The sequence below is a fragment of the Megalobrama amblycephala genome, linkage group LG11 (genome assembly GCF_018812025.1).
Source record: "Megalobrama amblycephala isolate DHTTF-2021 linkage group LG11, ASM1881202v1, whole genome shotgun sequence".
In the NCBI taxonomy this organism is placed as follows: Eukaryota; Metazoa; Chordata; class Actinopteri; order Cypriniformes; family Xenocyprididae; genus Megalobrama; species Megalobrama amblycephala.
The window spans coordinates 28555248-28580355 of NC_063054.1; the positions used below are offsets into that span (position 1 = coordinate 28555248).

General features: G+C 35.3%; 1 protein-coding gene across 50 annotated transcripts in view; it reads right to left on the reverse strand.

Moving 5' to 3' along the window:
• The window catches only part of adgrf6 (adhesion G protein-coupled receptor F6), a 149490-nt gene that overhangs the window by 88096 nt on the left and 36286 nt on the right, over positions 1-25108 (reverse strand). For 48 of the 50 annotated variants that reach the window (XM_048207215.1, XM_048207214.1, XM_048207257.1 and 45 more), the window contains 51 exons: positions 24377-24523; positions 24103-24252; positions 23643-23789; positions 23278-23430; positions 23012-23167; positions 22639-22785; positions 22379-22537; positions 22087-22233; positions 19505-19654; positions 18314-18460; positions 17863-18015; positions 17597-17752; positions 17176-17322; positions 16916-17074; positions 16624-16770; positions 16341-16487; positions 13870-14016; positions 13505-13657; positions 13240-13395; positions 12867-13013; positions 12607-12765; positions 12315-12461; positions 12032-12178; positions 11572-11718; positions 11207-11359; positions 10941-11096; positions 10569-10715; positions 10309-10467; positions 10018-10164; positions 9734-9883; positions 8543-8689; positions 8092-8244; positions 7826-7981; positions 7411-7557; positions 7151-7309; positions 6859-7005; positions 6576-6722; positions 6116-6262; positions 5751-5903; positions 5485-5640; positions 5112-5258; positions 4852-5010; positions 4561-4707; positions 4277-4426; positions 3087-3233; positions 2636-2788; positions 2370-2525; positions 1948-2094; positions 1688-1846; positions 1396-1542; positions 1113-1259 (listed from right to left, as the gene is read on the reverse strand). In XM_048207215.1, the coding sequence (XP_048063172.1) occupies positions 1113-1259; positions 1396-1542; positions 1688-1846; positions 1948-2094; positions 2370-2525; positions 2636-2788; positions 3087-3233; positions 4277-4426; positions 4561-4707; positions 4852-5010; positions 5112-5258; positions 5485-5640; positions 5751-5903; positions 6116-6262; positions 6576-6722; positions 6859-7005; positions 7151-7309; positions 7411-7557; positions 7826-7981; positions 8092-8244; positions 8543-8689; positions 9734-9883; positions 10018-10164; positions 10309-10467; positions 10569-10715; positions 10941-11096; positions 11207-11359; positions 11572-11718; positions 12032-12178; positions 12315-12461; positions 12607-12765; positions 12867-13013; positions 13240-13395; positions 13505-13657; positions 13870-14016; positions 16341-16487; positions 16624-16770; positions 16916-17074; positions 17176-17322; positions 17597-17752; positions 17863-18015; positions 18314-18460; positions 19505-19654; positions 22087-22233; positions 22379-22537; positions 22639-22785; positions 23012-23167; positions 23278-23430; positions 23643-23789; positions 24103-24252; positions 24377-24523 (7698 nt within the window). The remainder of the gene's footprint in view (positions 1-1112; positions 1260-1395; positions 1543-1687; positions 1847-1947; positions 2095-2369; positions 2526-2635; positions 2789-3086; positions 3234-4276; positions 4427-4560; positions 4708-4851; positions 5011-5111; positions 5259-5484; positions 5641-5750; positions 5904-6115; positions 6263-6575; positions 6723-6858; positions 7006-7150; positions 7310-7410; positions 7558-7825; positions 7982-8091; positions 8245-8542; positions 8690-9733; positions 9884-10017; positions 10165-10308; positions 10468-10568; positions 10716-10940; positions 11097-11206; positions 11360-11571; positions 11719-12031; positions 12179-12314; positions 12462-12606; positions 12766-12866; positions 13014-13239; positions 13396-13504; positions 13658-13869; positions 14017-16340; positions 16488-16623; positions 16771-16915; positions 17075-17175; positions 17323-17596; positions 17753-17862; positions 18016-18313; positions 18461-19504; positions 19655-22086; positions 22234-22378; positions 22538-22638; positions 22786-23011; positions 23168-23277; positions 23431-23642; positions 23790-24102; positions 24253-24376; positions 24524-25108) is intronic. The other 2 variants (XM_048207264.1, XM_048207263.1) reach the window with 2 other exon arrangements.

A 25108-nucleotide genomic window follows, 5' to 3' on the forward strand; every position in this document is an offset into this window, starting at 1 on the left:
ACCCATGTTCTTCAAAATATGCTCTTTTGTGTTCAGCACAAGACAAATTAATACAGTATTGGATCAACTTTAGAGTGACAGAATTTCATTTTTGATTGGACTATCCCTTTAAGGACAAGTCGCAGCATTTGTTGTCTGTCCCTTTAAGGCTCTTGCGCGCATTTAATATATTGACACAGATTCGATTTTCTCTCAACTGTTCAACTTTACACTTAACCGATGGTGTAAACCTTGTGTGTACTGACAGTATTAGCAGAATAAGATGCGAATGATAACTCTGTCCAGCAAATGCAGTGTCTGACAAGGTTTTAGAGTGTGCGCGCTTCGGCTCAGAAAAACCTGTTAGACGAGCACGCAGATAAAGTGTTTAACCGGCAAGGCTTTAAAACGCATGAAAATAATAAACTTTTGTGATTGTGAATAACTGCAGTGTTCCGTGAGTATAACTCTACTGCTGTGTTAACATGTGATGTGAATGTATGTCGCTTTGTACTACACAGTATGTTGAGACAGAGGCGCCAGGACTGCAACTGACAGAAAGCGATATAGCACGATACAACAATATTTCTTCAAAAGCAGATCGTGGAGACCTTTTAATCGTCCACGATCAAAATCGCACATCCCTATAAGAATGTTCATTTCAGACACAGCAAGTGTCACAGCTCAAATGTCAAAACCCCGCCGAATAACAAGCAAGGGGAAATACCGCAATGGAAAACACTCGGAAACTGATTGTAAAATAATATTCCAAAACAAATATACTAGGACTAAGAGGGGCATCTTATAATAAATTTTCACAAAATTTATTTCAAATTTAATTCAAGCACTTTCAAGGACCAATATTGTTGTTCAAGTACTTTCCAGGCCTTGAATTCATGTGTACTGAAATCCAAGGCCTTGAATTCATGTGTCTGAAATCCAAGTACTTTCAAGAAGCGTTTCAAGAAGCGTGGGAACCCTGATTAATTGTCAATTATATGTGCTTATAAAAGTTACTTTTCAAAATATTAAACCATAAACTGTGTTAAATATGATTTGAAAAGAATGACATGGCATAAAAAAACATGCTGCTATTTTCAAAAATGATAAGCACACCAAGATCCATGATTTACCTCCACACGTGTTACTGACGCTGATGGGGAGACTTGGGTTTGTTGCAGTGAATCCTTCCAAACATGAGCAGTTGTAACTTCCAAATTGATTTTCACAGATGGAATTTGGACCACATACAGATGGACTGAATACACATTCATTTATATCTATGACAAAAACAAATGAAAAATAATATAGGCATAGCTCATGCTAGTATTCACACAAATTGTAAAAACATAGCAGCTCTGTACACTCAATTATATGAGATTAAAACAGAAAACAAAATCAGTTGATAATTCTTACCCTGACATGAGTTGTTGCGGCTCACAGGACTGTCTTTATTGGAGGTATTATATCCACTCCAGCATGAACACATGTGACTCCCAATGATGTTAATACAATCTGAGTATTGACCACAAACTGACACTGCATCTTCACATTCATTGATGTCTGGAAAAAAAGAGCGACATTACATAAATGTTAAAATCCAAAGTTTTCAAACAACCAATGGTGTCAAGTGTCACTGAGTAAACTAATACTGGTCATGTTACTACAATTACAATCAGTACATTTGTGATGTAATGTGATTTCTCACCTCTCTGGCAAAGCAGACCCTCTGAAGGGAGAGCTTGAATACATCCACAAGTGCCTCCCACAATGCCATCACACACCTGATAGGCCCTGCAGGTGTCATTGGGCCAAACATGATGCTCCTCACACTTGCACTCATATTCTGTCCCATTTAATCCACACACTGTAATAGAATAGGATTTATTCACCTGTGTTCAAACTGTCAATTTGTCCAAATACTGAACTCATCTTAGTGCGTGACATGATGAAACATTCTGCTCTCACCAGTAGTCATGTCGATATCTGTGACATTTATGCTGTTGCTCAGAGTCAAAGGCAGGCTGATATTTCTGATGATATTCCGTAAGTAGTTCACCAGGATCAAGTCAAAGAATCTCACGTCAATGTCAATCACGTAGTTAGAAGGTAGTACTGCAAGAACAAACACAAGCAGGTTGAGTTGTTGTGTAATGTGATGTTAATATTTTTATGACAAACCTCCATGTAATAGACCATGTGTCTCATATGGGTATTTGCAAAAAAAAAAAAAAAAAAAAAAAAAAAAAAAAAAAAGAATTATAAAAAGAAGCACATGATCAGTCTGTCAATTCCAGTAGCAAAATGCAGTAAAATCAAAGAAGAAAAATAGAACAATTTAATTAAAGGGAGAAAACTGATGTTGTCATAGAATGATGTCAGTGTCTCACCTTGACAGAACTGTCCATCGTCTGGAAGGCCATTGATACATGTACATGAACCATTAGTGATGACATCACAGGCCTCGTATGAGTGACACGTGTCATTCGGCCAAACAAACAGACCCTTGCATTTACACTGATACTGCGTTTGGTTCAATGAACACACTGAAATGCAGAAGAACAGTTCAAATATCAAATAATTTATAGCAGCATTCATGATGTATAAAGTTTAATCTTAGCTATTTAACATTACAAAGCAGAGGCAGAGCTCATACCAGTAGTTATGTTGATTTCTGTAATGTTAGTGCTGTCACTGATTATGTAGGGCAAATTAAAAGACATCAGAAGGGTCCTCAGCTGATCAGTGATGCTACTATCCACACTATTGATCTGAATTTCAATCAGATATTCAGTTAAAGGTAGAGTCACTGTAGAAAAAAAAAAACATCCAGAAATTATGACTATGCCTTTTATCTATAAATATGATAATCAAAGTTCATGAAAGGAAATTATTAATAGATATTTTCTGGGCAAGCAGAATTTAATACAATTGTTTTGTTAATAACTCCAGCATGAATTTAACAAGTTTTTATCATAGCTGAAAAATAGTATCTGAAACACACACCAATTCATATAACAGATGATTATAGTAACTTTATCTTTGTTAAATTTGTTGACAACATAAATAAAATATATCATGATGAACTATATTTTCTAAATGCTCACCATTGCATGGGTTACTGATTCTGACAGGTTGATTCATATTTGTTACAGTAAACCCACTCAAGCAGGAACAGTTGTAACTCCCAAATAAGTTGGTGCAACGAGAGTTTGGGCCACAGAACTCTGATGTGTTTAGACATTCATGCACATCTTTATTAAAAGAACAGTAGAAAAAATGTTTTGCAATTAGGAATTTTCATGCTAATTTGAAAAAGTTAACATAAATTTAAAAGGGTCATGAACTGCATTTTTTAACATTATTATTTTATGTTTCCTGAGGTGCACTTATAATGTGAATAAGATTTTTACATCAAAAATGTGTCATAATTTAGAAATAAATGGCCATTGTCTACCCTGATTTTAGCCCTCTGATTTGAACACTCAGTTTGAAGGGGCGTGTCTGCTGTGAGACTACAATGTACGGCCCACAGTTATGATTGGCTAACAATTTACATATGAAATAAGTATTACATGTGGAACACTCTAGAATACTTTTACTATGTATTTACTATTACAGCTGTCAAGATTAACAAATCATGAAAAGTGTTGATTATTGCATTATATGTAGATCTATTCCCATCCCATCACATTAAAGGTTGCAACAATGAACATTGTAGCCGATGCGTGAACGCAGTGATATCGTCATTGCAATGCAATTTCTGCCATCTCATGAATGCTTTCACCATAACTAACAATGAATGTAAATACAGCAAGTGGTTCATTGTGCAGTGTAACAATGCCACTGATTATAATGCATTAGCATTAGGCAGTGATGTTTAGAGATGTTTCTTCTGCGGAGGCAGTACATAGCCACACTATTACGTAAAGTGGCACATTACACAACCTGTTGTTTTGGCAGATTGGCTTCAATATAAGCTGTTTTAGGCTAATAAGAAAGTTTTGAGTTCTGAAACTTACAGGATGTTTTTATAGTACAATGACCACTTATATGTCAAAACATACCCCCTAAATCTTTTTTTTTTTTTTCTTCGTATGGGTGCCAAATTTTTAAATTAGAGAATGTGTAAAATTATGCATGCCACAGTTAGAAATATTAATTGTCAATTATGTATGGCTATAAAAGTTACTTTTCAAATATATTAAACAATAAACTGTGTTAAAAAAAAAGAAATGACAGAAAAAACATGCTTTTAGTTTAAAAAATTATATGCACACTAAATTCCATGATTTACCGCTACACGTATTATTGATGCTGATGGGGAGACTTGAGTTTGTTGCAGTGAATCCAATCAAACATGAGCAATTGTAACTTCCATATTGATTTGCACAGATGGAATTTGGACCACATACAGATGGACTGAACACTGAACATTCATTTATATCTATGACAAAAACAAAAATAACATAGTTATAGCTCAGACTAGAATTCATTACAATTCATACAAACTGTAAAAACATTGCAGCTCTATACACTCAATTTTATAATATAAAAACAAAATCAGTTGATAATTCTTACCCTGACATGAGTTGTTGCTGCTCACAGGACTGTCTTTATTGGAGGTATTATATCCACTCCAGCATGAACACATGTGACTCCCAATGATGTTAATACAATCTGAGTATTGACCACAAACTGACACTGCATCTTCACATTCATTGATGTCTGAAAAAAAGAGCGACATTACATAAATGTTAAAATCCAAAGTTTCCAAACAACCAATGGTGTCAAGTGTCACTGTGTAAACTCATACTGGTCATGTTACTACAATTACAATCAGTACATTTGTGATGTAATGTGATTTCTCACCTCTCTGGCAAAGCGGACCCTCTGAAGGGAGAGCTTGAATACATCCACAAGTGCCTCCCACAATGCCATCACACACCTGATAGGCCCTGCAGGTGTCATTGGGCCAAACATGATGCTCCTCACACTTGCACTCATATTCTGTCCCATTTAATCCACACACTGTAATAGAATAGGATTTATTCATCTGTGTTCAAACTGTCAATTTGTCCAAATACTGAACTCATCTTAGTGCGTGACATGATGAAACATTCTGCTCTCACCAGTAGTCATGTCGATATCTGTGACATTTATGCTGTTGCTCAGAGTCAAAGGCAGGCTGATATTTCTGATGATATTTCGTAAGTAGTTCACCAGGATCAAGTCAAAGAATCTCACGTCAATGTCAATCACGTAGTTAGAAGGTAGTACTGCAAGAACAAACACAAGCAGGTTGAGTTGTTGTGTAATGTGATGTTAATATTTTTTATGATATAATAGACCATGATAATTAGACCAATAATAATTATAAAAAGAAGCACATGATCAGTCTGTCAATTCCAGTAGCAAAATGCAGTAAAATCAAAGCAGAAAAACAGAACAATTTAATTAAAGGGAGAAAACTGATGTTGTTGTAGAATGATGTCAGTGTCTCACCTTGACAGAACTGTCCATCATCTGGAAGGCCATTGATACATGTACATGAACCATCAGTGATGACATCACAGGCCTCGTACGAGTGACACGTGTCATTCGGCCAAACAAACAGACCCTCACATTTACACTGATACTGCGTTTGGTTCAATGAACACACTGAAATGCAGAAGAACAGTTCAAATATCAAATAATTTATAGCAACACTGATGATGTATAAAGTTTAATCTTAGCTATTTAACATTACAAAGCAGAGGCAGAGCTCATACCAGTAGTTATGTTGATTTCTGTAATGTTAGTGCTGTCACTGATTATGTAGGGCAAATTAAAAGACATCAGAAGGGTCCTCAGCTGATCAGTGATGCTACTATCCACACTATTGATCTGAATTTCAATCAGATATTCAGTCAAAGGTAGAGTCACTGTAGAAAAAGAGAGGGGAAAAATCCAGAAATTATGACTGATGCCCTGCAAAACCTTTTGACGAAATTCAGTTATGGCTGGAATCAGTTCTCTAAGACCGAGATTCGTCATGTCACAGACAGGTTTGGGTCAACTGTCCTTAGATTTGGAGAAAACAGAAGTGTGAAAACTGATATCAAATCAATCAAACTTAAAAAAAAAAAATCCTTACCATTGCATGGGTTACTGGTGCTGACTGGTTGATTCATATTTGTTACAGTAAACCCACTCAAGCAGGAACAGTTGTAACTCCCAAATAAGTTGGTGCAACGAGAGTTTGGACCACAGAACTCTGAAGTGTTTAGACATTCATGCACATCTATATTACAGGAAGAGATGAAAAAATGTATTGTTGTAATTAGGAACTTTCATGCTAATATAAAGATCAACCAAATTATTATTATTTTTATTTTTTTTTACTATGGGTACCAAACTTTAAAATTAGAGGGTGAGTAGAATTATGCATGCCACAGTTAGAAATATTAATTGTCAATTATATGTGCTTATAAAAGTTACTTTTCAAAATATTAAACCATAAACTGTGTTAAATATGATTTGAAAAGAATGACATGGCATAAAAAAACATGCTGCTATTTTCAAAAATGATAAGCACTCCAAGATCCATGATTTACCTCCACACGTGTTACTGACGCTGATGGGGAGACTTGGGTTTGTTGCAGTGAATCCTTCCAAACATGAGCAGTTGTAACTTCCAAATTGATTTTCACAGATGGAATTTGGACCACATACAGATGGACTGAATACACATTCATTTATATCTATGACAAAAACAAATGAAAAATAATATAGGCATAGCTCATGCTAGTATTCACACAAATTGTAAAAACATAGCAGCTCTGTACACTCAATTATATGAGATTAAAACAGAAAACAAAATCAGTTGATAATTCTTACCCTGACATGAGTTGTTGCGGCTCACAGGACTGTCTTTATTGGAGGTATTATATCCACTCCAGCATGAACACATGTGACTCCCAATGATGTTAATACAATCTGAGTATTGACCACAAACTGACACTGCATCTTCACATTCATTGATGTCTGGAAAAAAAGAGCGACATTACATAAATGTTAAAATCCAAAGTTTTCAAACAACCAATGGTGTCAAGTGTCACTGAGTAAACTAATACTGGTCATGTTACTACAATTACAATCAGTACATTTGTGATGTAATGTGATTTCTCACCTCTCTGGCAAAGCAGACCCTCTGAAGGGAGAGCTTGAATACATCCACAAGTGCCTCCCACAATGCCATCACACACCTGATAGGCCCTGCAGGTGTCATTGGGCCAAACATGATGCTCCTCACACTTGCACTCATATTCTGTCCCATTTAATCCACACACTGTAATAGAATAGGATTTATTCATCTGTGTTCAAACTGTCAATTTGTCCAAATACTGAACTCATCTTAGTGCGTGACATGATGAAACATTCTGCTCTCACCAGTAGTCATGTCGATATCTGTGACATTTATGCTGTTGCTCAGAGTCAAAGGCAGGCTGATATTTCTGATGATATTCCGTAAGTAGTTCACCAGGATCAAGTCAAAGAATCTCACGTCAATGTCAATCACGTAGTTAGAAGGTAGTACTGCAAGAACAAACACAAGCAGGTTGAGTTGTTGTGTAATGTGATGTTAATATTTTTATGACAAACCTCCATGTAATAGACCATGTGTCTCATATGGGTATTTGCAAAAAAAAAAAAAAAAAAAAAAAAAAAAAGAATTATAAAAAGAAGCACATGATCAGTCTGTCAATTCCAGTAGCAAAATGCAGTAAAATCAAAGAAGAAAAATAGAACAATTTAATTAAAGGGAGAAAACTGATGTTGTCATAGAATGATGTCAGTGTCTCACCTTGACAGAACTGTCCATCGTCTGGAAGGCCATTGATACATGTACATGAACCATTAGTGATGACATCACAGGCCTCGTATGAGTGACACGTGTCATTCGGCCAAACAAACAGACCCTCGCATTTACACTGATACTGCGTTTGGTTCAATGAACACACTGAAATGCAGAAGAACAGTTCAAATATCAAATAATTTATAGCAGCATTCATGATGTATAAAGTTTAATCTTAGCTATTTAACATTACAAAGCAGAGGCAGAGCTCATACCAGTAGTTATGTTGATTTCTGTAATGTTAGTGCTGTCACTGATTATGTAGGGCAAATTAAAAGACATCAGAAGGGTCCTCAGCTGATCAGTGATGCTACTATCCACACTATTGATCTGAATTTCAATCAGATATTCAGTTAAAGGTAGAGTCACTGTAGAAAAAAAAAAACATCCAGAAATTATGACTATGCCTTTTATCTATAAATATGATAATCAAAGTTCATGAAAGGAAATTATTAATAGATATTTTCTGGGCAAGCAGAATTTAATACAATTGTTTTGTTAATAACTCCAGCATGAATTTAACAAGTTTTTATCATAGCTGAAAAATAGTATCTGAAACACACACCAATTCATATAACAGATGATTATAGTAACTTTATCTTTGTTAAATTTGTTGACAACATAAATAAAATATATCATGATGAACTATATTTTCTAAATGCTCACCATTGCATGGGTTACTGATTCTGACAGGTTGATTCATATTTGTTACAGTAAACCCACTCAAGCAGGAACAGTTGTAACTCCCAAATAAGTTGGTGCAACGAGAGTTTGGGCCACAGAACTCTGATGTGTTTAGACATTCATGCACATCTTTATTAAAAGAACAGTAGAAAAAATGTTTTGCAATTAGGAATTTTCATGCTAATTTGAAAAAGTTAACATAAATTTAAAAGGGTCATGAACTGCATTTTTTAACATTATTATTTTATGTTTCCTGAGGTGCACTTATAATGTGAATAAGATTTTTACATCAAAAATGTGTCATAATTTAGAAATAAATGGCCATTGTCTACCCTGATTTTAGCCCTCTGATTTGAACACTCAGTTTGAAGGGGCGTGTCTGCTGTGAGACTACAATGTACGGGCCCACAGTTATGATTGGCTAACAATTTACATATGAAATAAGTATTACATGTGGAACACTCTAGAATACTTTTACTATGTATTTACTATTACAGCTGTCAAGATTAACAAATCATGAAAAGTGTTGATTATTGCATTATATGTAGATCTATTCCCATCCCATCACATTAAAGGTTGCAACAATGAACATTGTAGCCGATGCGTGAACGCAGTGATATCGTCATTGCAATGCAATTTCTGCCATCTCATGAATGCTTTCACCATAACTAACAATGAATGTAAATACAGCAAGTGGTTCATTGTGCAGTGTAACAATGCCACTGATTATAATGCATTAGCATTAGGCAGTGATGTTTAGAGATGTTTCTTCTGCGGAGGCAGTACATAGCCACACTATTACGTAAAGTGGCACATTACACAACCTGTTGTTTTGGCAGATTGGCTTCAATATAAGCTGTTTTAGGCTAATAAGAAAGTTTTGAGTTCTGAAACTTACAGGATGTTTTTATAGTACAATGACCACTTATATGTCAAAACATACCCCCTAAATCTTTTTTTTTTTTTTCTTCGTATGGGTGCCAAATTTTTAAATTAGAGAATGTGTAAAATTATGCATGCCACAGTTAGAAATATTAATTGTCAATTATGTATGGCTATAAAAGTTACTTTTCAAATATATTAAACAATAAACTGTGTTAAAAAAAAAGAAATGACAGAAAAAATATGCTTTTAGTTTAAAAAATTATATGCACACTAAATTCCATGATTTACCGCTACACGTATTATTGATGCTGATGGGGAGACTTGAGTTTGTTGCAGTGAATCCAATCAAACATGAGCAATTGTAACTTCCATATTGATTTGCACAGATGGAATTTGGACCACATACAGATGGACTGAACACTGAACATTCATTTATATCTATGACAAAAACAAAAATAACATAGTTATAGCTCAGACTAGAATTCATTACAATTCATACAAACTGTAAAAACATTGCAGCTCTATACACTCAATTTTATAATATAAAAACAAAATCAGTTGATAATTCTTACCCTGACATGAGTTGTTGCGGCTCACAGGACTGTCTTTATTGGAGGTATTATATCCACTCCAGCATGAACACATGTGACTCCCAATGATGTTAATACAATCTGAGTATTGACCACAAACTGACACTGCATCTTCACATTCATTGATGTCTGAAAAAAAGAGCGACATTACATAAATGTTAAAATCCAAAGTTTCCAAACAACCAATGGTGTCAAGTGTCACTGTGTAAACTCATACTGGTCATGTTACTACAATTACAATCAGTACATTTGTGATGTAATGTGATTTCTCACCTCTCTGGCAAAGCGGACCCTCTGAAGGGAGAGCTTGAATACATCCACAAGTGCCTCCCACAATGCCATCACACACCTGATAGGCCCTGCAGGTGTCATTGGGCCAAACATGATGCTCCTCACACTTGCACTCATATTCTGTCCCATTTAATCCACACACTGTAATAGAATAGGATTTATTCATCTGTGTTCAAACTGTCAATTTGTCCAAATACTGAACTCATCTTAGTGCGTGACATGATGAAACATTCTGCTCTCACCAGTAGTCATGTCGATATCTGTGACATTTATGCTGTTGCTCAGAGTCAAAGGCAGGCTGATATTTCTGATGATATTTCGTAAGTAGTTCACCAGGATCAAGTCAAAGAATCTCACGTCAATGTCAATCACGTACTTAGAAGGTAGTACTGCAAGAACAAACACAAGCAGGTTGAGTTGTTGTGTAATGTGATGTTAATATTTTTATGATATAATAGACCATGATAATTAGACCAATAATAATTATAAAAAGAAGCACATGATCAGTCTGTCAATTCCAGTAGCAAAATGCAGTAAAATCAAAGCAGAAAAACAGAACAATTTAATTAAAGGGAGAAAACTGATGTTGTTGTAGAATGATGTCAGTGTCTCACCTTGACAGAACTGTCCATCATCTGGAAGGCCATTGATACATGTACATGAACCATCAGTGATGACATCACAGGCCTCGTATGAGTGACACGTGTCATTCGGCCAAACAAACAGACCCTCACATTTACACTGATACTGCGTTTGGTTCAATGAACACACTGAAATGCAGAAGAACAGTTCAAATATCAAATAATTTATAGCAACATTGATGATGTATAAAGTTTAATCTTAGCTATTTAACATTACAAAGCAGAGGCAGAGCTCATACCAGTAGTTATGTTGATTTCTGTGATGTTAGTGCTGTCACTGATTATGTAGGGCAAATTAAAAGACATCAGAAGGGTCCTCAGCTGATCAGTGATGCTACTATCCACACTATTGATCTGAATTTCAATCAGATATTCAGTCAAAGGTAGAGTCACTGTAGAAAAAGAGAGGGGAAAAATCCAGAAATTATGACTGATGCCCTGCAAAACCTTTTGACGAAATTCAGTTATGGCTGGAATCAGTTCTCTAAGACCGAGATTCGTCATGTCACAGACAGGTTTGGGTCAACTGTCCTTAGATTTGGAGAAAACAGAAGTGTGAAAACTGATATCAAATCAATCAAACTTAAAAAAAAAAAATCCTTACCATTGCATGGGTTACTGGTGCTGACTGGTTGATTCATATTTGTTACAGTAAACCCACTCAAGCAGGAACAGTTGTAACTCCCAAATAAGTTGGTGCAACGAGAGTTTGGACCACAGAACTCTGAAGTGTTTAGACATTCATGCACATCTATATTACAGGAAGAGATGAAAAAATTTATTGTTGTAATTAGGAACTTTCATGCTAATATAAAGATCAACCAAATTATTATTATTTTTATTTTTTTTTACTATGGGTACCAAACTTTAAAATTAGAGGGTGAGTAGAATTATGCATGCCACAGTTAGAAATATTAATTGTCAATTATATGTGCTTATAAAAGTTACTTTTCAAAATATTAAACCATAAACTGTGTTAAATATGATTTGAAAAGAATGACATGGCATAAAAAGACATGCTGCTATTTTCAAAAATGATAAGCACTCCAAGATCCATGATTTACCTCCACACGTGTTACTGATGCTGATGGGGAGACTTGGGTTTGTTGCAGTGAATCCTTCCAAACATGAGCAGTTGTAACTTCCAAATTGATTTTCACAGATGGAATTTGGACCACATACAGATGGACTGAATACACATTCATTTATATCTATGACAAAAACAAATGAAAAATAATATAGGCATAGCTCATGCTAGTATTCACACAAATTGTAAAAACATAGCAGCTCTGTACACTCAATTATATGAGATTAAAACAGAAAACAAAATCAGTTGATAATTCTTACCCTGACATGAGTTGTTGCGGCTCACAGGACTGTCTTTATTGGAGGTATTATATCCACTCCAGCATGAACACATGTGACTCCCAATGATGTTAATACAATCTGAGTATTGACCACAAACTGACACTGCATCTTCACATTCATTGATGTCTGGAAAAAAAGAGCGACATTACATAAATGTTAAAATCCAAAGTTTTCAAACAACCAATGGTGTCAAGTGTCACTGAGTAAACTAATACTGGTCATGTTACTACAATTACAATCAGTACATTTGTGATGTAATGTGATTTCTCACCTCTCTGGCAAAGCAGACCCTCTGAAGGGAGAGCTTGAATACATCCACAAGTGCCTCCCACAATGCCATCACACACCAGATAGGCCCTGCAGGTGTCATTGGGCCAAACATGATGCTCCTCGCATTTGCACTCATATTCTGTCCCATTTAATCCACACACTGTAATAGAATAGGATTTATTCATCTGTGTTCAAACTGTCAATTTGTCCAAATACTGAACTCATCTTAGTGCGTGACATGATGAAACATTCTGCTCTCACCAGTAGTCATGTCGATATCTGTGACATTTATGCTGTTGCTCAGAGTCAAAGGCAGGCTGATATTTCTGATGATATTTCGTAAGTAGTTCACCAGGATCAAGTCAAAGAATCTCACATCAATGTCAATCACGTAGTTAGAAGGTAGTACTGCAAGAACAAACACAAGCAGGTTGAGTTGTTGTGTAATGTGATGTTAATATTTTTTATGATATAATAGACCATGATAATTAGACCAATAATAATTATAAAAAGAAGCACATGATCAGTCTGTCAATTCCAGTAGCAAAATGCAGTAAAATCAAAGCAGAAAAACAGAACAATTTAATTAAAGGGAGAAAACTGATGTTGTCATAGAATGATGTCAGTGTCTCACCTTGACAGAACTGTCCATCGTCTGGAAGGCCATTGATACATGTACATGAACCATCAGTGATGACATCACAGGCCTCGTATGAGTGACACGTGTCATTCGGCCAAACAAACAGACCCTCACATTTACACTGATACTGCGTTTGGTTCAAAGAACACACTGAAATCAGAAGAACAGTTCAAATATCAAATAATTTATAGCAACATTGATGATGTATAAAGTTTAATCTTAGCTATTTAACATTACAAAGCAGAGGCAGAGCTCATACCAGTAGTTATGTTGATTTCTGTGATGTTAGTGCTGTCACTGATTATGTAGGGCAAATTAAAAGACATCAGAAGGGTCCTCAGCTGATCAGTGATGCTACTATCCACACTATTGATCTGAATTTCAATCAGATATTCAGTCAAAGGTAGAGTCACTGTAGAAAAAGAGAGGGGAAAAATCCAGAAATTATGACTGATGCCCTGCAAAACCTTTTGACGAAATTCAGTTATGGCTTGAATCAGTTCTCTAAGACCGAGATTCGTCATGTCACAGACAGGTTTGGGTCAACTGTCCTTAGATTTGGAGAAAACAGAAGTGTGAAAACTGATATCAAATCAATCAAACTTAAAAAAAAAAAATCCTTACCAATGCATGGGTTACTGGTGCTGACTGGTTGATTCATATTTGTTACAGCAAACCCACTCAAGCAGGAACAGTTGTAACTCCCAAATAAGTTGGTGCAACGAGAGTTTGGACCACAGAACTCTGATGTGTTTAGACATTCATGCACATCTATATTACAGGAAGAGATGAAAAAATGTATTGTTGTAATTAGGAACTTTCATGCTAATATAAAGATCAACCAAATTATTATTATTTTTATTTTTTTTTACTATGGGTACCAAACTTTAAAATTAGAGGGTGAGTAGAATTATGCATGCCACAGTTAGAAATATTAATCAGGGTTCCCACTCTTTCATGAACACCAGATTCAAGGACTTTCAAGGACTTTTTCAAGCACCGTTTATTTTATATCAAGCACCTATCAAATTCACATTACATATGGAGCGTCATGAAAGACCTCTACAGTAGCCTACTTAACATTTTAATCATCCTATTGCATTTGCATCCATTTTAACCCGGAAGAGGAACAGAATCATTTGTACATTAATTTTGGAAATATATTAAAACTGTTTGCAGCTTTCTTATCCCTAATCTTAACAATTATTCCATACTAGTTTTGGTTTTCATTTTTTAATTATCATTACTTCAGTAAAAACATTATAACATAGAGAGAATATTATAAAAATAAATTTTGCAATTGAGTGAAAAAAAAAAAAGGATTATATGGATCGTAATTGTGGCTTAAAGTCAGAATATATACAATATATTATAGTTGACATATCCATATAATTAAATACAGTAAAGTTATGCGTATTTGGCGTGCTGTCCGGGGAGAGGGCTCCAAGCTCGAAATTTTGGCCCAAACCCAGAGTACTCCCCCCCGGTGTGGTAAAAGTAGATAGAACTATAAGTGAGGAGATGGAGTGGAGGAGGGATGCCGATAAACTCTCAGATGAACAGAAGTCAGTCTGCTGAATTTATACCTCTTGACAATGGTTGAGTTGATTAACTGAATGCTCTCCACCTGTGCTAATTATGTTAATTATATGAACTTGCTCCTCCCGAACTTTGTTAATAAAACATCATATATAAGCTTGCAATTCTGAGAAAAAAAAAATCAGAATTGTAATTTATATATCACAATTCTTATGTGTTTCTTGTTAAACCTACTGTAATTGAAATAGAAAAAAAAATTGAAATTGAAAAAAAAAAAAAAAAAAAAAAAAAAAAAGGAAATTCTGTCATTATTTACTCACCGTAAGAGTTGTTTAAAACCCAAATACATTTCTTCTGTTGAACATACAAGTTTTTTTTTTTGAAGAAAGTGGGTAACCAAACAGCTGTTCCCCACTGAGTTCCGTAGTAGGAAAGAAAATACTATGGATGTCAGTGGGTACTAGCAAATGTTTGGTTACCCATGTTCTTCAAAATATGCTCTTTTGTGTTCAGCACAAGACAAATTAATACAGTATTGGATCAACTTTAGAGTGACAGAATTTCATTTTTGATTGGACTATCCCTTTAAGGACAAGTCGCAGCATTTGTTGTCTGTCCCTTTAAGGCTCTTGCGCGCATTTAATATATTGACACAGATTCGATTTTCTCTCAACTGTTCAACTTTACACTTAACCGATGGTGTAAACCTTGTGTGTACTGACAGTATTAGCAGAATAAGATGCGAATGATAACTCTGTCCAGCAAATGCAGTGTCTGACAAGGTTTTAGAGTGTGCGCGCTTCGGCTCAGAAAAACCTGTTAGACGAGCACGCAGATAAAGTGTTTAACCGGCAAGGCTTTAAAACGCATGAAAATAATAAACTTTTGTGATTGTGAATAACTGCAGTGTTCCGTGAGTATAACTCTACTGCTGTGTTAACATGTGATGTGAATGTATGTCGCTTTGTACTACACAGTATGTTGAGACAGAGGCGCCAGGACTGCAACTGACAGAAAGCGATATAGCACGATACAACAATATTTCTTCAAAAGCAGATCGTGGAGACCTTTTAATCGTCCACGATCAAAATCGCACATCCCTATAAGAATGTTCATTTCAGACACAGCAAGTGTCACAGCTCAAATGTCAAAACCCCGCCGAATAACAAGCAAGGGGAAATACCGCAATGGAAAACACTCGGAAACTGATTGTAAAATAATATTCCAAAACAAATATACTAGGACTAAGAGGGGCATCTTATAATAAATTTTCACAAAATTTATTTCAAATTTAATTCAAGCACTTTCAAGGACCAATATTGTTTTCAAGTACTTTCCAGGCCTTGAATTCATGTGTCTGAAATCCAAGTACTTTCAAGTACTTTCAAGAAGCGTGGGAACCCTGATTAATTGTCAATTATATGTGCTTATAAAAGTTACTTTTCAAAATATTAAACCATAAACTGTGTTAAATATGATTTGAAAAGAATGACATGGCATAAAAAAACATGCTGCTATTTTCAAAAATGATAAGCACACCAAGATCCATGATTTACCTCCACACGTGTTACTGACGCTGATGGGGAGACTTGGGTTTGTTGCAGTGAATCCTTCCAAACATGAGCAGTTGTAACTTCCAAATTGATTTTCACAGATGGAATTTGGACCACATACAGATGGACTGAATACACATTCATTTATATCTATGACAAAAACAAATGAAAAATAATATAGGCATAGCTCATGCTAGTATTCACACAAATTGTAAAAACATAGCAGCTCTGTACACTCAATTATATGAGATTAAAACAGAAAACAAAATCAGTTGATAATTCTTACCCTGACATGAGTTGTTGCGGCTCACAGGACTGTCTTTATTGGAGGTATTATATCCACTCCAGCATGAACACATGTGACTCCCAATGATGTTAATACAATCTGAGTATTGACCACAAACTGACACTGCATCTTCACATTCATTGATGTCTGGAAAAAAAGAGCGACATTACATAAATGTTAAAATCCAAAGTTTTCAAACAACCAATGGTGTCAAGTGTCACTGAGTAAACTAATACTGGTCATGTTACTACAATTACAATCAGTACATTTGTGATGTAATGTGATTTCTCACCTCTCTGGCAAAGCAGACCCTCTGAAGGGAGAGCTTGAATACATCCACAAGTGCCTCCCACAATGCCATCACACACCTGATAGGCCCTGCAGGTGTCATTGGGCCAAACATGATGCTCCTCACACTTGCACTCATATTCTGTCCCATTTAATCCACACACTGTAATAGAATAGGATTTATTCACCTGTGTTCAAACTGTCAATTTGTCCAAATACTGAACTCATCTTAGTGCGTGACATGATGAAACATTCTGCTCTCACCAGTAGTCATGTCGATATCTGTGACATTTATGCTGTTGCTCAGAGTCAAAGGCAGGCTGATATTTCTGATGATATTCCGTAAGTAGTTCACCAGGATCAAGTCAAAGAATCTCACGTCAATGTCAATCACGTAGTTAGAAGGTAGTACTGCAAGAACAAACACAAGCAGGTTGAGTTGTTGTGTAATGTGATGTTAATATTTTTATGACAAACCTCCATGTAATAGACCATGTGTCTCATATGGGTATTTGCAAAAAAAAAAAAAAAAAAAAAAAAAAAAAAAAAAAGAATTATAAAAAGAAGCACATGATCAGTCTGTCAATTCCAGTAGCAAAATGCAGTAAAATCAAAGAAGAAAAATAGAACAATTTAATTAAAGGGAGAAAACTGATGTTGTCATAGAATGATGTCAGTGTCTCACCTTGACAGAACTGTCCATCGTCTGGAAGGCCATTGATACATGTACATGAACCATTAGTGATGACATCACAGGCCTCGTATGAGTGACACGTGTCATTCGGCCAAACAAACAGACCCTTGCATTTACACTGATACTGCGTTTGGTTCAATGAACACACTGAAATGCAGAAGAACAGTTCAAATATCAAATAATTTATAGCAGCATTCATGATGTATAAAGTTTAATCTTAGCTATTTAACATTACAAAGCAGAGGCAGAGCTCATACCAGTAGTTATGTTGATTTCTGTAATGTTAGTGCTGTCACTGATTATGTAGGGCAAATTAAAAGACATCAGAAGGGTCCTCAGCTGATCAGTGATGCTACTATCCACACTATTGATCTGAATTTCAATCAGATATTCAGTTAAAGGTAGAGTCACTGTAGAAAAAAAAAAACATCCAGAAATTATGACTATGCCTTTTATCTATAAATATGATAATCAAAGTTCATGAAAGGAAATTATTAATAGATATTTTCTGGGCAAGCAGAATTTAATACAATTGTTTTGTTAATAACTCCAGCATGAATTTAACAAGTTTTTATCATAGCTGAAAAATAGTATCTGAAACACACACCAATTCATATAACAGATGATTATAGTAACTTTATCTTTGTTAAATTTGTTGACAACATAAATAAAATATATCATGATGAACTATATTTTCTAAATGCTCACCATTGCATGGGTTACTGATTCTGACAGGTTGATTCATATTTGTTACAGTAAACCCACTCAAGCAGGAACAGTTGTAACTCCCAAATAAGTTGGTGCAACGAGAGTTTGGGCCACAGAACTCTGATGTGTTTAGACATTCATGCACATCTTTATTAAAAGAACAGTAGAAAAAATGTTTTGCAATTAGGAATTTTCATGCTAATTTGAAAAAGTTAACATAAATTTAAAAGGGTCATGAACTGCATTTTTTAACATTATTATTTTATGTTTCCTGAGGTGCACTTATAATGTGAATAAGATTTTTACATCAAAAATGTGTCATAATTTAGAAATAAATGGCCATTGTCTACCCTGATTTTAGCCCTCTGATTTGAACACTCAGTTTGAAGGGGCGTGTCTGCTGTGAGACTACAATGTACGGGCCCACAGTTATGATTGGCTAACAATTTACATATGAAATAAGTATTACATGTGGAACACTCTAGAATACTTTTACTATGTATTTACTATTACAGCTGTCAAGATTAACAAATCATGAAAAGTGTTGATTATTGCATTATATGTAGATCTATTCCCATCCCATCACATTAAAGGTTGCAACAATGAACATTGTAGCCGATGCGTGAACGCAGTGATATCGTCATTGCAATGCAATTTCTGCCATCTCATGAATGCTTTCACCATAACTAACAATGAATGTAAATACAGCAAGTGGTTCATTGTGCAGTGTAACAATGCCACTGATTATAATGCATTAGCATTAGGCAGTGATGTTTAGAGATGTTTCTTCTGCGGAGGCAGTACATAGCCACACTATTACGTAAAGTGGCACATTACACAACCTGTTGTTTTGGCAGATTGGCTTCAATATAAGCTGTTTTAGGCTAATAAGAAAGTTTTGAGTTCTGAAACTTACAGGATGTTTTTATAGTACAATGACCACTTATATGTCAAAACATACCCCCTAAATCTTTTTTTTTTTTTTCTTCGTATGGGTGCCAAATTTTTAAATTAGAGAATGTGTAAAATTATGCATGCCACAGTTAGAAATATTAATTGTCAATTATGTATGGCTATAAAAGTTACTTTTCAAATATATTAAACAATAAACTGTGTTAAAAAAAAAGAAATGACAGAAAAAACATGCTTTTAGTTTAAAAAATTATATGCACACTAAATTCCATGATTTACCGCTACACGTATTATTGATGCTGATGGGGAGACTTGAGTTTGTTGCAGTGAATCCAATCAAACATGAGCAATTGTAACTTCCATATTGATTTGCACAGATGGAATTTGGACCACATACAGATGGACTGAACACTGAACATTCATTTATATCTATGACAAAAACAAAAATAACATAGTTATAGCTCAGACTAGAATTCATTACAATTCATACAAACTGTAAAAACATTGCAGCTCTATACACTCAATTTTATAATATAAAAACAAAATCAGTTGATAATTCTTACCCTGACATGAGTTGTTGCTGGCTCACAGGACTGTCTTTATTGGAGGTATTATATCCACTCCAGCATGAACACATGTGACTCCCAATGATGTTAATACAATCTGAGTATTGACCACAAACTGACACTGCATCTTCACATTCATTGATGTCTGAAAAAAAGAGCGACATTACATAAATGTTAAAATCCAAAGTTTCCAAACAACCAATGGTGTCAAGTGTCACTGTGTAAACTCATACTGGTCATGTTACTACAATTACAATCAGTACATTTGTGATGTAATGTGATTTCTCACCTCTCTGGCAAAGCGGACCCTCTGAAGGGAGAGCTTGAATACATCCACAAGTGCCTCCCACAATGCCATCACACACCTGATAGGCCCTGCAGGTGTCATTGGGCCAAACATGATGCTCCTCACACTTGCACTCATATTCTGTCCCATTTAATCCACACACTGTAATAGAATAGGATTTATTCATCTGTGTTCAAACTGTCAATTTGTCCAAATACTGAACTCATCTTAGTGCGTGACATGATGAAACATTCTGCTCTCACCAGTAGTCATGTCGATATCTGTGACATTTATGCTGTTGCTCAGAGTCAAAGGCAGGCTGATATTTCTGATGATATTTCGTAAGTAGTTCACCAGGATCAAGTCAAAGAATCTCACGTCAATGTCAATCACGTAGTTAGAAGGTAGTACTGCAAGAACAAACACAAGCAGGTTGAGTTGTTGTGTAATGTGATGTTAATATTTTTTATGATATAATAGACCATGATAATTAGACCAATAATAATTATAAAAAGAAGCACATGATCAGTCTGTCAATTCCAGTAGCAAAATGCAGTAAAATCAAAGCAGAAAAACAGAACAATTTAATTAAAGGGAGAAAACTGATGTTGTTGTAGAATGATGTCAGTGTCTCACCTTGACAGAACTGTCCATCATCTGGAAGGCCATTGATACATGTACATGAACCATCAGTGATGACATCACAGGCCTCGTACGAGTGACACGTGTCATTCGGCCAAACAAACAGACCCTCACATTTACACTGATACTGCGTTTGGTTCAATGAACACACTGAAATGCAGAAGAACAGTTCAAATATCAAATAATTTATAGCAACACTGATGATGTATAAAGTTTAATCTTAGCTATTTAACATTACAAAGCAGAGGCAGAGCTCATACCAGTAGTTATGTTGATTTCTGTAATGTTAGTGCTGTCACTGATTATGTAGGGCAAATTAAAAGACATCAGAAGGGTCCTCAGCTGATCAGTGATGCTACTATCCACACTATTGATCTGAATTTCAATCAGATATTCAGTCAAAGGTAGAGTCACTGTAGAAAAAGAGAGGGGAAAAATCCAGAAATTATGACTGATGCCCTGCAAAACCTTTTGACGAAATTCAGTTATGGCTGGAATCAGTTCTCTAAGACCGAGATTCGTCATGTCACAGACAGGTTTGGGTCAACTGTCCTTAGATTTGGAGAAAACAGAAGTGTGAAAACTGATATCAAATCAATCAAACTTAAAAAAAAAAAATCCTTACCATTGCATGGGTTACTGGTGCTGACTGGTTGATTCATATTTGTTACAGTAAACCCACTCAAGCAGGAACAGTTGTAACTCCCAAATAAGTTGGTGCAACGAGAGTTTGGACCACAGAACTCTGAAGTGTTTAGACATTCATGCACATCTATATTACAGGAAGAGATGAAAAAATTTATTGTTGTAATTAGGAACTTTCATGCTAATATAAAGATCAACCAAATTATTATTATTTTATTTTTTTTTACTATGGGTACCAAACTTTAAAATTAGAGGGTGAGTAGAATTATGCATGCCACAGTTAGAAATATTAATTGTCAATTATATGTGCTTATAAAAGTTACTTTTCAAAATATTAAACCATAAACTGTGTTAAATATGATTTGAAAAGAATGACATGGCATAAAAAGACATGCTGCTATTTTCAAAAATGATAAGCACTCCAAGATCCATGATTTACCTCCACACGTGTTACTGATGCTGATGGGGAGACTTGGGTTTGTTGCAGTGAATCCTTCCAAACATGAGCAGTTGTAACTTCCAAATTGATTTTCACAGATGGAATTTGGACCACATACAGATGGACTGAATACACATTCATTTATATCTATGACAAAAACAAATGAAAAATAATATAGGCATAGCTCATGCTAGTATTCACACAAATTGTAAAAACATAGCAGCTCTGTACACTCAATTATATGAGATTAAAACAGAAAACAAAATCAGTTGATAATTCTTACCCTGACATGAGTTGTTGCGGCTCACAGGACTGTCTTTATTGGAGGTATTATATCCACTCCAGCATGAACACATGTGACTCCCAATGATGTTAATACAATCTGAGTATTGACCACAAACTGACACTGCATCTTCACATTCATTGATGTCTGAAAAAAAAGAGCGACATTACATAAATGTTAAAATCCAAAGTTTTCAAACAACCAATGGTGTCAAGTGTCACTGAGTAAACTAATACTGGTCATGTTACTACAATTACAATCAGTACATTTGTGATGTAATGTGATTTCTCACCTCTCTGGCAAAGCAGACCCTCTGAAGGGAGAGCTTGAATACATCCACAAGTGCCTCCCACAATGCCATCACACACCTGATAGGCCCTGCAGGTGTCATTGGGCCAAACATGATGCTCCTCGCATTTGCACTCATATTCTGTCCCATTTAATCCACACACTGTAATAGAATAGGATTTATTCATCTGTGTTCAAACTGTCAATTTGTCCAAATACTGAACTCATCTTAGTGCGTGACATGATGAAACATTCTGCTCTCACCAGTAGTCATGTCGATATCTGTGACATTTATGCTGTTGCTCAGAGTCAAAGGCAGGCTGATATTTCTGATGATATTTCGTAAGTAGTTCACCAGGATCAAGTCAAAGAATCTCACGTCAATGTCAATCACGTAGTTAGAAGGTAGTACTGCAAGAACAAACACAAGCAGGTTGAGTTGTTGTGTAATGTGATGTTAATATTTTTTATGATATAATAGACCATGATAATTAGACCAATAATAATTATAAAAAGAAGCACATGATCAGTCTGTCAATTCCAGTAGCAAAATGCAGTAAAATCAAAGCAGAAAAACAGAACAATTTAATTAAAGGGAGAAAACTGATGTTGTCATAGAATGATGTCAGCGTCTCACCTTGACAGAACTGTCCATCGTCTGGAAGGCCATTGATACATGTACATGAACCATCAGTGATGACATCACAGGCCTCGTATGAGTGACACGTGTCATTCGGCCAAACAAACAGACCCTCACATTTACACTGATACTGCGTTTGGTTCAATGAACACACTGAAATGCAGAAGAACAGTTCAAATATCAAATAATTTATAGCAACATTGATGATGTATAAAGTTTAATCTTAGCTATTTAACATTACAAAGCAGAGGCAGAGCTCATACCAGTAGTTATGTTGATTTCTGTGATGTTAGTGCTGTCACTGATTATGTAGGGCAAATTAAAAGACATCAGAAGGGTCCTCAGCTGATCAGTGATGCTACTATCCACACTATTGATCTGAATTTCAATCAGATATTCAGTCAAAGGTAGAGTCACTGTAGAAAAAGAGAGGGGAAAAATCCAGAAATTATGACTGATGCCCTGCAAAACCTTTTGACGAAATTCAGTTATGGCTGGAATCAGTTCTCTAAGACCGAGATTCGTCATGTCACAGACAGGTTTGGGTCAACTGTCCTTAGATTTGGAGAAAACAGAAGTGTGAAAACTGATATCAAATCAATCAAACTTAAAAAAAAAAAATCCTTACCAATGCATGGGTTACTGGTGCTGACTGGTTGATTCATATTTGTTACAGCAAACCCACTCAAGCAGGAACAGTTGTAACTCCCAAATAAGTTGGTGCAACGAGAGTTTGGACCACAGAACTCTGATGTGTTTAGACATTCATGCACATCTATATTACAGGAAGAGATGAAAAAATGTATTGTTGTAATTAGGAACTTTCATGCTAATATAAAGATCAACCAAATTATTATTATTTTTATTTTTTTTTACTATGGGTACCAAACTTTAAAATTAGAGGGTGAGTAGAATTATGCATGCCACAGTTAGAAATATTAATTGTCAATTATATGTGCTTATAAAAGTTACTTTTCAAAATATTAAACCATAAACTGTGTTAAATATGATTTGAAAAGAATGACATGGCATAAAAAAACATGCTGCTATTTTCAAAAATGATAAGCACACCAAGATCCATGATTTACCTCCACACGTGTTACTGACGCTGATGGGGAGACTTGGGTTTGTTGCAGTGAATCCAATCAAACATGAGCAATTGTAACTTCCATATTGATTTGCACAGATGGAATTTGGACCACATACAGATGGACTGAACACTGAACATTCATTTATATCTATGACAAAAACAAAAATAACATAGTTATAGCTCAGACTAGAATTCACACAAACTGTAAAAACATTGCAGCTCTATACACTCAATTTTATAATATAAAAACAAAATCAGTTGATAATTCTTACCCTGACATGAGTTGTTGCTGCTCACAGGACTGTCTTTATTGGAGGTATTATATCCACTCCAGCATGAACACATGTGACTCCCAATGATGTTAATACAATCTGAGTATTGACCACAAACTGACACTGCATCTTCGCATTCATTGATGTCTGAAAAGGAGGGAGATGGTTTTGCATAAATGCTAAAATCAAAGGTTTTCAAGCAACCAATAGTAGGTTTATTCACATTATTAGGCCTTAGCGGATTTGGTTACTTAATTGCTCGTAGCCTATATTGATTAAAATCCAAATCTTAGATACTGTACAACTTCCAGTTGAAACAATATTTGGTCAAAGTGATTCTGTTAGACTTCCAGACAGTTGCAATTTTGGGGGAGTTTTTCTGACTTTTCTAACCACTGTTGCTTTTTTTGTTGTCTTTTTGTTTGTTCTTTGGCTTTTTGCCCTCTCCTTTTTGTAACTTTGTTACGCTGCTTGAGTTTTTGTAGTAACATCTGACTAACCTGTTTGATTCTGTTCAATGGACACATCATTCTGTAAATGATTTTTTATGGAACGAAAATATCCACTTTACCTGACATTTATCAGAGAATTGTAGAAATATCACACACACATACATGAATGTTGAAAAGAGCTCTGCCAAATCAGAAATGAGTCCAAAACTACATTGTAATATTTAAAACTACATGTTATAAAAAAAAATATTTAGGCTTGTTTAATCAGAAGAATATGTAG